Source organism: Rhinoderma darwinii, chromosome 2, assembly GCF_050947455.1.
Source record: "Rhinoderma darwinii isolate aRhiDar2 chromosome 2, aRhiDar2.hap1, whole genome shotgun sequence".
In the NCBI taxonomy this organism is placed as follows: Eukaryota; Metazoa; Chordata; class Amphibia; order Anura; family Rhinodermatidae; genus Rhinoderma; species Rhinoderma darwinii.
In genome coordinates, this window is record NC_134688.1 from 214569846 (window position 1) to 214582016 (window position 12171).

At 40.1% G+C, this 12171-nt stretch overlaps 1 protein-coding gene across 5 annotated transcripts in view; it reads right to left on the reverse strand.

Annotated features, from left to right (window-relative positions):
- MSI2 (musashi RNA binding protein 2) overlaps positions 1 to 12171 on the reverse strand; it is a 628067-nt gene that overhangs the window by 134492 nt on the left and 481404 nt on the right. For 4 of the 5 annotated variants that reach the window (XM_075852821.1, XM_075852823.1, XM_075852820.1 and 1 more), the window contains exon 10: positions 11843 to 11917. In XM_075852821.1, coding sequence (XP_075708936.1) covers positions 11843 to 11917 — 75 coding nt within the window. Of the gene's footprint in view, positions 1 to 3308; positions 5451 to 11842; positions 11918 to 12171 lie in introns of those variants that run through there. The other variant, XM_075852824.1, reaches the window with a different exon arrangement.

Sequence of the window (12171 nt, forward strand, 5' to 3'; positions counted from 1 at the left end):
TGGGGGTGGGGGGATAGGATGGGGTAAAGGAAGGTTCGTTAACACACGACTCTACTTAGGCAGGTCAAGAAGGGGCTGGACGGAGCCTGCAGGGCTGAAGGGAAGCCTCCATGACCTCCCTGGTAGGGAAAGGGTTAACTTGTGAGGGAGAGTTGGAGGGAGTTGGAGGGGGTCAGGGAGGAGTCAGGGGGCCGTTGCTGCTCTTCCCGCTGTTTTCGGCATTGAGCCGGAAGCAGCGGAGGGAGTAACACAGTAAGGACAAGCTCCCACCCTCCCGCCCTTGGTTTGTTACGTGGTGGGTCTTTGCGTACGTCCATATAGGAGTGTTGTGTTTTATTTGTGTGCTTATCTAACATGTTTTTCCGTTTTTCCTGAGTAGGTTCTGTTGTCATGGCAGCTGGCGGGGGGAGTCCTTGAGGCCAGTCAGTACAAAATGGTGGGGGGGTCGCATCGGGGGTATGCGTCCCCCAAAAAAGGTACATGGTTGAAGACTTCATCGGGTGTTATCCCTTTGAAGTGGTCTTCTGGTAGAAGGTATATCACTTGAAGGCTTCATCGGGTGTTATCCCTTTGAAGTGGACTTCTAGTGGTCGGTATATCACTTGAGGGCTTCATCGGGTGTTATCCCCTTGAAGTGGACTTCTAGTGGTTGGAGCCATCTGCAGAGGTGAACGGTGCTTCCGAGCTGGTTTACGGCTGGAGGTAATTAGTGGTTTGCAGATGGCTAACTCGGTGTGTTCTTAAAAAAGGAATATCTGAAAGGGCTTCAAGGACTTCCTCTGCTCGGGTTAATGTTAACGTTAAATTGTTATTTACGTTTCTGACCCATGTTGGGTCATGTGAATTATTAGAAGGAATTCTCTGGTGGATTCCTAACTAGTTATCCGAAGGTTTCGGATTTAAATTGTTTTTATAAAACTGTAAAATTAATAAACGGCTGCTGTGGCCATTTCACATCCAACCTCGGTGTCACGTGTCTTTCCTAAAGGTGGGGGTGGGGGGATAGGATGGGGTAAAGGAAGGTTCGTTAACACACGACTCTACTTAGGCAGGTCATGTGTTTTAAAGTTTCACCTTTTTAGGTGGCACAGATGGCAGTAGTGAAGCAGCAAACTATCACAGTACACACACAGGGGAAATTAAAGGGGTTGTCCCAAGATCGATATTTGTTACCTATCCACAGGGTATAAATGTCTAATTAATGCTGGTCCCACAATCCTGAGCCCACCGTTCCTCCTCATTGCACGACCAAAGTGAGAAGGAGTTTGAATAGAGCGGCAGGGGTCCAGCATGCACGGTGAAGTTCTGTTCAAAGTCTGTACACCACTCGGCTATCTCTCTCAGACCCATGGACTTTGATCGCTAGGACCCCAATGGATCACTAGAATTCAGACATTCATCACCTACCCTGTGCATGGGTGATAAATGTTGATCTTGGTGAAACCTCTTTAGACATTACATGACACAAATTGGAATAAATTAAATATCTATGTAATGTATGTACATGCCAAGTCCTTCAGAGAAAAAAAAGAGAAGAGAGAGAGAAGAAAAAAAAGAGAGAAAAGAGTGAGAGATGTAGACACACACTCTTTGTAGCCAATCTCTGCTCCAGCTACTTGAAGGAGATTCTGAATGAGAGACCCCCTCTGTTAACTTAATAAATATATCTTATAAGGTATTTGAAAAATGGGTTTTCTAAACCAGATACCCCCTTTAAGAAGCAGTTCAAAGAATATTCTATAGCAAAGAATAAATGCATTGGAAAGTTTATTTATCTTGCAGCTGATCAAGGGAAAATAGAGAAATGATAATGAAGCAATGCTATCAGTAACCATTTAACAATAGTATATGAGGGTCTGTAGCTTCAGACTGAAGTTGATCATTTAAGGAGGGACAGAATAAACACATTTTGTTGAACCCAATTTTAAGTGGCCATGCAGTTTGGTGCAAGCTCTATGTACAAGCATCATGAAATAAAAATAAATGTGACAAGTATTTTTTTAATAATCATGCAACAATATTAACAAAAGTAAAAAATAAAGTAAAAGCAATACAGTCATACACAAAAGGTGCAGAACACTTGAGATGAAGAACATAGCAGTGTTTTAGAATGGACAACTGAAATAGTGAACATACAAGCGATGCCATAATAGAATAAATGGAATATAAAGTAAAGACACAAATGTAAGTGTAGAAGGTCGAGGATATTTTATAGTTCACCGGTCATGAGATAGGTGCATCTGAAAGTTGGCCAGTAGGCCTCATTCACACGGCACTATTAAGGATTGATTTTGTAGTCTGTAGAGGTGCATGGGTCTTTACTGTACCTTGATTTCCAATTTCATACGGAAACACACAGTTTTTTTATGTTCAATTCTATGCCATATGTAAGGAGATATTCACCCCTGAAAGCATTAGGGGAGACTTGCTCCATACATATGGCACTTGATGGAGCATCGTTGGGTGGCACCTGGAGATCTTGCTACTCCCTAGCACGGAGCTGTACAGCCTTACGCACATGTGTCTGCCGTGTACATCAGGCCTAAAGGGTTAACTTTGTATGCGAAGAATTATCATTGTACAGAATTCAATAACTATATAATGCACCCACTGGATGACTAGGTGGCAAAGTGCAAGGGAAGCCTTTGGTGCCAGTTGATCTTGGTGAACTAGGGAACAGCTACTGACTTAAAAGGTTTCCTTTAGGGTATGTGCACACACACTATTTACGTCCGTAATTGACGGACGTATTTCGGCCGCAAGTCCCGGACCGAACACAGTGCAGGGAGCCGGGCTCCTAGCATCATACTTATGTACGATGCTAGGAGTCCCTGCCTCGCTGCAGGACAACTGTCCCGTACTGAAAACATGATTACACTACGGGACAGTTGTCCTGCAGCGAGGCAGGGACTCCTAGCATCGTACATAAGTATGATGCTAGGAGCCCGGCTCCCTACACTGTGTTCGGTCCGGGACTTGCGGCCGAAATACGTCCGTCAATTACGGACGTAATTAGTGTGTGTGCACATACCCTTATGTAGAGCCTAAAAATTCCCTATTGTGTGAAATACTGAAGAATTTGGTAGTTACTATTTTATATTAAATTTTTGAAACAATTCATCTCATTAAACATAACTTAGTGCTTTTTAAGTAATGACGGGAGGTGAGCTTTACTTTTCAAATGAACTGTAATCTGTTTTTGTCGAATATATTTATCTTTTAAATATATTATAAAACAATACACTTCTTACTGATATATTTCTTCTTAGAACATATTATCACTTTAAACAAATACATTTGTCAAAGTATAACGTCTCCATCTTTATTTGTCCGTTTAGGATACAAATATAATCAAGTAACATCGAAGTCATTACAGGCATTACTATTTTCTGAAAAGTGATCTTTACTCAGTGTAAATAAAGAAATCTTTTTTTTTTTGTTATAAAAAAACCTATGCTTTTAAAAACTGGACTTGGCTTAAATCCCCAAAACTGTATGTGATATTACATTTCTAAGAAAAGTTAGCAGCCAATAACACTATACAGTAGTAATAAGAGTACGCCTAGAAGAAAAAAAAAATCTGTGCAGCTACAAATACTTGCCCTGCAAAAATGCCATGTGTAAACGAACCCTAAGGGCAAGTACACACGTACTGTAAATACCGCAGATTTTCCGCAAAGGATTTTGTTGAGGAAAATCCACAGAATAATACAGTAGCAGCAGAGTGAACGAGATTTTAACAAATCTCATTCACACGCTGCGTAAATACTGAGCGGAAAAAAACGCTAAGAAATTGACCTGCAGCATGATGTTGCAGAATCGCTGCTTTTTAAAATAGCAGATGTTGCGATTTTTGCGGCGGAAAATCACAACTCAGAAATAACAAAAAAATCCCATGTGCCAATCACAGGCTGCAGCAGTCACATGGGATGAAACGTCATCCCAGGAGGCCGGGCTGCAGTATAGCAGAGGGACGCACCGCCATGGCTACATAAGTAACATTTTTTTTTTTTTTACATTCTGTTTTCCGCAGCGGGCATTCTGGCAGAAAAACCGCACCACATTTTGGTGCGGGTTTTCGACCGAAATCCCCTGTGGCGCCCAGGGCGGATATTATGTGTGCTTTTACGCAGCATTTCGCCTTGAGTGAACATGCCCCAACAGAGCTGTTTTGTGTGATTGGTTCATACAGTGTTAGGTTATGTACACATCTAGCAGATGTTTTGCAGAATTATTATTATTTTAAAACCCTATTCAGATGTATTGGAGGAAAACGTAGTGAAATGGAGTTGATGAATCTGTAGTGTTCAGTTCTATAAAATTACAATTAATTCACGCTATGGGTGTTCTTATTGGCAGCTATGAAATAAAGAGAGGCCTCAGATACCAGAAGACTAGAAGACTATAGTCTGTGTAATTAATGATGCACAAGGGTAAACCTAATTCCTAAGTAAAGAATCGTTCACCTGGGGCCAACAATTACAGTGGATACAAGTCAGCAGCAATTACTATAGGTTTTCTAAGATATTATGGGCCGGCATTCAGGGATAAACATCTCCGGTGTCTAATCCATCTCACTGCAAAATACATTTTGTGTTCCTTTTTATAGAACAGTTTCCAGCCAATATAGGATTGCGAGGAAGGGTTGTAATCTGATAATAGTGCCAGGAATCATGATATCACACTAGCAGTTAAAGCGCTCATCTTCTGAGGCTCCATATTTCTAATGGCTATGATTGTGACTGACGGTGTTTGCTGCAGACTTAGCCGTGCTGGTCCAAGCAGTCATCAATGGAAGCCCCGGCCAGCAGCCCTTCTATTCATGACAAAACTGTATTAGGACCTTCATTTTTCACACGTCTCAGAAACTATTAATGATGGCAGCTCCTAAAGGACATGTCAAAACAAAACCAAGGTGTCTGCTAATTATGGAGATGCCAGCTTCAATGCTTCATATTCAACCTCTTCCTGCGTTTTGGATAATCACATTGATTTCCTCCTGTATCGTCTAATTGCCTAACTATAGGACACCTTCCTCGCAAGGCTCTGCAGCGCTTTCTGCAAGCAGAAGAATTTAAGAACTCTCTCAAACAAATCCATTCAGATGACCTTGAACTCTCGGAAAATAGATCACATTGATCTTCAGCAGAGTGTTAGTGAGAGGTTATTTTTTTGCGTGCTAACTACACATACCGCATAAACATGATACATGACAAGCAATCACATGTTAAAGCATAAAAGCAAAATGTCATATTTACAATAAAACAATATATAAGATTCGGAACAGAGCTGTTGACCAGTAGATACAAAAGTAAGAATTGCTGGTGATATTTTAATAGTGCCATTTTTTTCTGTCTCCCATTAGCACAGCAGTAAAGCCCTGGATCATTTGTAATGCATCTTTAAGAGCTAGTTGGTATAAATTATGTCTTGTGATATCGGCAAACAGTCTGTAAAGTGAAATAAGAGCCAAAATTAATAAGGAGAGCTACAAAGATATGTCCTAGAAGTCAGACATTACTGATGTACATCATAAACCAGCAAACCAATTGGGAGGTGGTCAATAGGGAGCAAGCCCCATGAAAATTCAGTACACCTGCATCATAAACCACCAGAACAGAGGTAGCAGTAGCACCCATGCCCGGGTGAATAAGGGTGCTCAAAGGTCTCTCTGTCATATTATAAAGGGCACATGGTAAGTGGGAATGCCACACATATAGCACAAACACCAAACATTGACTAAAGCTAATGAGAACTTTCCATGATGTATGCTGGATAGTATTCGGTGTCTTGTCACGTCAACAGTAAGCTACGTCTACCTTATTTATAACATTTCGGGATCACCTACAACTTGCTCAGGTAGACTAATGAAGTAAATATCCGTTTTATTGGACTATTCACGAATAGCCGAAGGGTATTTTGATGCTGGTTTATATCCTGCTGCAGAGTATTTAGAGATATAGAGTACATATGATTGTCTTGAGTCATCTTAGTAAAACACAGTGGGGCAGATTTTCTAATGCGGTCTTAGATTTAGGGCAAAGCCAAACGTGGCGGAATTGCTCTTGAATTCCGCTGCGGACACTCCGCAGCGTTAATCCGCAGCGGAGCCGTTTCTCCATTGACTTCCACTTCTATTTAGTAGGGTTCGTTTAGACGAGGCAGAAAATTCCGCTGCGGAGCATAGGCTGCGGTGCAGAATTTGGTGTCCGCAGCATGCAATGGATGTTGCGGAGTTGTGGCGGACTGGTTGCGGACTCATGGCGGAATTTCTCCATTGACTTCAATGGAGATTCTAAATTCCGCAATGAAGTCCGCAGCTGTCATGAAAATGTTATATGTGCTGCGGATGCGTCTTGCTTTTTTGACATGACATTTCTTCATTCTGGCTGGACCTATGTATTTCTAGGTCTACAGCCAGACTGAGGAAGTCAATGGGGCTCCCGTAATTACGGGAGCGTTGCTAGGAGACGTCAGTGAATAGTCACTGTCCAGGGTGCTGAAAGAGTTAAGCGATCGGCAGTAACTGTTTCTGCACCCTGGACAGTGACTACCGATCCCAATATACAGCAACCTGTCAAAAAAATAGAAGTTCATACTTACCGAGAACTCCCTGCTTCTGTCTCCAGTCCGGCTTCCCAGGATGATGTTTCAGTCTAAGTGACGGCTGCAGCCAATCACAGGCTGCAGCGGTCACATGGACTGCCGCGTCATCCAGGGAGGTCGGGCTGGATGCCGAAAGAGGGACGCGTCACCAAGACAACGGCCGGTAAGTATGAAATTTGTTTACTTTCACTAGGGAAAGTGCTGTCCTTTCTCTCTATCCTGCACTGATAGAGAGAAGGGAAGCACTTTTCCCGAAGTCCGCAGCAGCTAGTCCGCAGCAGCTAGTCCGCATCAATTTACTGCACATTTTGGGCAGATCCGCCGCAGAATCTGCAAAGCAGATTCTGTGCGGCATTGATGCGGACAGTTGCGGAGGAAATCCGCCACGTGTGGGCATGCCCTTAGTGTGTTAACCTAGACCAGGTAGTAAGATGCGCCAAACTTATGACGGTGGTGCACGCTGTATGATAAATTTGGTGCATTTTGGTCAATACTTTTCTCTTACTTATATTAACTCTTGGCTAGCTTAATTTATGACCGTTTTTTGCGCCAAATTTTGATGCACTTTAGCGCATTTTAAGCCAAGCTCCATTCTTGCACAGTCACACCCCCTTTTATAACACTTTTGTTTAGTTAGGCGCAAACATCTGTTCAGTTTGGCGTATTTGCTTCATAAATAGATCTCATGAGACAGAACGCACCACATTTTGGTGCATTTTACAACATGGTCTAGCCACAATCGCCTAGTAAACCTGCCCCAACACACTATTAACAATAAAATGCAAGTGTGTCTCTGGCATCAGTGAGAGAATTCTATTTAATCCACTCCCCTGTTGAAAAATAGACAATGCATTTAATTAGTGTAATAATCATCTAGTCACTAATTAAGGATCAAATGGGATTAACCCCTTTCTTCCTAATTGTCTTTAGCAAATTCCAGAGTGCTTATATGGCACCCTCTAAAGTCTTATGAATACAATCAGGGATCAAACTGAAAATCACATCACATGAGACAAGCTTCCGATAACACAACTATTCTCATTTGTGTCTTCAGGCAGGATTTAAAAGAATGAGGCTTAAGTAAGAATGTGCTTTATTCTGCATCTGCTCCCTCACACTACACCAGACTGAGCACGTTGCGCACATTAAGAAAGTGATCATCAGAATAAGAAACCCTTTCAGCGCCCAGCATGAATATCCATGAATATGCATAAAACTTTCATAATGAATTTACACATTTTATTTAAAGATGCCCCCACCATCATATGTTTACTTCTTCCTGCGGCCCATTCATGAGCTCTAATGGTCTCAAGTTGTAGAACTCATGGAAGGCCTCAGAGATGCATTTCTTGTGCGAACACAGTCTCATACTCTTTGTAACATATAACGCAGCGTGACATGCTCTCATGTAATCTTAAATGCTGGAAGAAGCACTGGGTAAGGGGACATGCAATGGAAGAGCAGCATTAAATCTCATGAATGGGCCACCGGAAGAGGTAAATTAACGAGAAGATGATGGGGGAGCTACAGTAAAGTAGGGAAAAAAATGAAAACTTTTCATTTAACATCACATTACCAACAGTGACCACTAAAAGTGTATTGGCTAGTAATCTCTTTACTAAACTAAAACAGTTTTGATTTATCAAAACTGGTGCAAAGAAAAAGTGGAACAGTTGCCTATAGCAACCAATCAGGTTGCAGCTTTCATTTGAAAAAGGGGCCTCTAAAAATTGAGAGCTGGAAGCAGATTGGTAGCTATGTGCAACTGCTCCACTTTTCCTTTGCACCAGTTTTGACAAATCTCCTCAAATGTTATTCAATGACAAATTTTGACCAACCAGTTAGAAGCTCTGTCACTAGTTTAGTAATGCCCAATCTCCAAGCTAATCTAATAGGCGCTGTCGCACTGATAATGATAGTGAAAATTGTGCCCCAAACGTTTATTTTAAAAGTTATGAGCTTTTTTTCTAAATATGCAAGTGAGGCCATACTTGAAAAGTGGGTGTCAACACCAGTGATTCTCCTGAAGTGGAGCTACCTCACAGCCTCTGACCCTGTCCTATCAACATGAAGCTGCTTTACACAGTATGAGAGACTGAGGCTGGAGGGAAGGGGGATTACTTCAAATAGCCATATCTCGGGCTGTGGACCACATAAAACACTGATTCTGGCAGAATATGGAAGATGAGATTCAAATCTTTTATCGGAGTTATAGCTGTGAAACAACCAGAGATATCACCAGTTGAAAACACAGTCGGGAATGGAAGCTGTATACTATATGATCACACTGTGTTGCTGGGCTGGGAAGGGGGAGAAGCTGTATGCTGATTGGACAGCGTCATACAGAAAACATTACACCGCCCAGAGTGAAAAGAAAGAGTCACCTCCTATTTGGCAAGTATAGCCAAATTAGGATATTTAGGAAAACGCTCATAACTTTGCAAATAAATGTTTTTGAAAGAAAATTACACTGTGGTTATCAGCATCATAGCGCCTATTCGATTAGCTAGTAGATGGAGAATTAATAAACTAGTGACAGATCCTCTTTAAGTAACGCAATAAATGACATGTTGTGCCTTACAAACCAAAAATATGGCAGTACCCGCTAATATGCCTATTTAAATGACTACTTTTCACAACTATTGTGTCAGTGTTAACATATTTTTCATATATTCACGAACTGTATAAACGTAGTCATAACAAAGACTCAATAGTTTCTTTTTGTGCAATATATTGATTTCTGACCTACATTTATTTAACCATTTCTAGCTCCTAAACAAACGCATAATTAGAAAGACCTGACATTCGAAACTTAAGGAAATATGGCCGACACCCTCTTTGGCAGCTGAAAAGACGGCCATACTGGTTGCCATGAAGCCTTACCAGAAACAGATATACCTAGGCAAAATCCAAATTAGAACTTGACACAAGAGTGTCAAGGATTTATATCAATAGCGATTTTTTTCTTTTTAGCAGAAATACTATTATTATTATTTATTTATATAGTGGCATCATCTTCCAAGATGCTGGGCAATGCAAAATAATGGAGGTGAATACATAAACTACTTATTGTTTTTTTCTGTGTAGTAATGAAAGTGAAGACTCATATGATGAGAAGGAGAGATTAGGGGGAAAAGTCTTCAAGCCTTGTGGAAAATTACAGTGAAAATTAAGATTTTTACACCTTCACTATTTGCGTCTAGCAATTTCGGATTTAAGAGGTAGTGATATCCTGAAACAAACAACATGTCTACAGTTGGGTAGTTTGAGATACATGTGTAATAGGCCATAAGATAAAGACTCTCAAAACGGTTATGGAAAAATGAATCTTAAGAGCCACAAAGCATTACAGAATTTTGGCACAAACTTTCCTTAGATTTAATGTGTTGTGCAGGTAAAATGATATGACTGGTGAAGCAGCTGTAAAACAAATGTAGCAGCATCAGTCCTACCAGAGACAACAATATAGGAGCATACAAGTGTGAAGGTGACGGCTGCTACACTAGGAGAGCGCTATAGCCAACTGGCACCTCATTCTCTACGACAAGACCTTCCGCTGCTATTTCCATTAAACAGACTGCTGTAAAGTTGTGTAGTAAAAATACATTCAGATCTGTGTTTTTTTATTGTGTTTTATAATGTGTTCAGTTCCATAAAAAATTCAATAAATGTAACTCTAAAAAAGACAAATAAAAAAAAATAAAAAATTCAAGAAATATACATATATAATATAGGAGTAAATTATGTGCTTGTGGGGTTCTGCACTTTAGTAATATATAATAATAGCAACAGTAGGGCCTGTTCACATCTGCGACAGCATTTCCGTTGCTATGCTTTGTCAGAGGAGCAGAGAAATGAAAATACCGAGAGCTCGTTCCATTACATGATGGACACAATTGGCACCCGACGGAACCCATTGACTTTAATGGGTTCCGTCGGGTTTCCATTGGGGTGTCCATGGTTTTACCAGAAACAACAGCACAGCATTCTGTGGCTAGATCTGTGACGGAGGCCCCTCCGAAGCAGATGCGAAAAGGCTCGTAGTTAGTTAAGATTTATTAGTAACAAGTCTAATGTAGGTATGGAGGTGACTTCAAACACAACTGACAAGCTTGACATACCTGGACAACCAACATAATAAACATGTCCACATTTATTGTTCGTAACACATGGAGGTGATGCCTATATATTCACTCAAAAGATACAACGTACCCTGCAGACACATTTTGCTACATCATTTATATATGTTTTTTGGCAAGGCACATTTGGCAAGGTACATTTGCTTTTCCGAACTGTATAAATTAATATTGTATTCAAATAGCAACATTAAAAACCCCAAAGTACTGCACACTGTATATGTGTCAACCAAACTATAGTAGAACTTCAATTTCAGGAGCTCACTTCCAGAAGTTACAAATCTAAAGACTTAAGTAGCTTTCAGGTCACAGCGGAAAATAAAAAAATCCTTTGAATTAATTGATGATACATCCAAAATTTTTAACGCCATGACACATGTGAAACTTATAACCGGGTCTCTGAACCCAGAAGAATACATATGAAAAAGACAGAAAATAAATTGATATATTCCACTTGTTTGATTATAATTATTTGCCTGATAAATTCCTCATTAACCTGTATTTTTTAGAAATTGGATGATTTTATTTGGGCTATTTTGTCGTTAGTAGACTAGACTTTATATTTACCCTACGCAGAAGCGCTTGAGTGCCAACATAAAGCTCCATTGCATGAATAGCATGTCATTTTGAGGCCACTCACAATCTAGACTATGGTGCAACTAGAAATCCAAAAGTGTCATGTCGTCACTGTAGTCTAACATGTCATTTTGCTGGAGAGCACCTCAGATAGACACAATCATTTATCAAAGCCTAAAATATCTGGACCATTTATGGAAACCAGTTCTGACAAAGCAGCAACGTGAATGCTGGGGTTCTGAAGCAGCAGGTCCAAAAACCTACCTACTATCATGTAACACAGTGTGCTATTATATCCAGGTGATATTGCTGCTTGTTATATATACTCAAATCAATGAAATATATGAAGGGAAGTTACAAAGTATAAAAGCTACATTTTAGAATTTTTGAGGTATTTTCCAAAATGATTACCATAGTTAATATGTTTTAATTCTATTTTTTTTTCCGATAAACATACATTATAATATAGTCACAGTTAGAAATGAATGCATACTAGAATGTAAATAGGAAAAACAAATGACTACCTGGAAATTGATAACTGTAGCTTGGTGCAAATCCAGGGTATCCTCGACCATATGTCGCAACAAAATTTGGATAACCTACAAAACAAAAAAGGCAAAAAGTCAAGCACGAGATTGGTAAATAGCAATTTTCCAAGCAAAACATGAATAAAAAAAAAATGACAAAATTAAAAAAAAATGAACATCAGAAAATTGGAAGAAATGCATAGGATAATAAATAACGAACGCTGCTGATCTTGTAGACTACCCCTTGCAAACAACATGGCTTTACTTTATGTATCCCAAACCGAAATTTTTTATCTGAACATTGATCCTCACAGTGGTTTATGGAA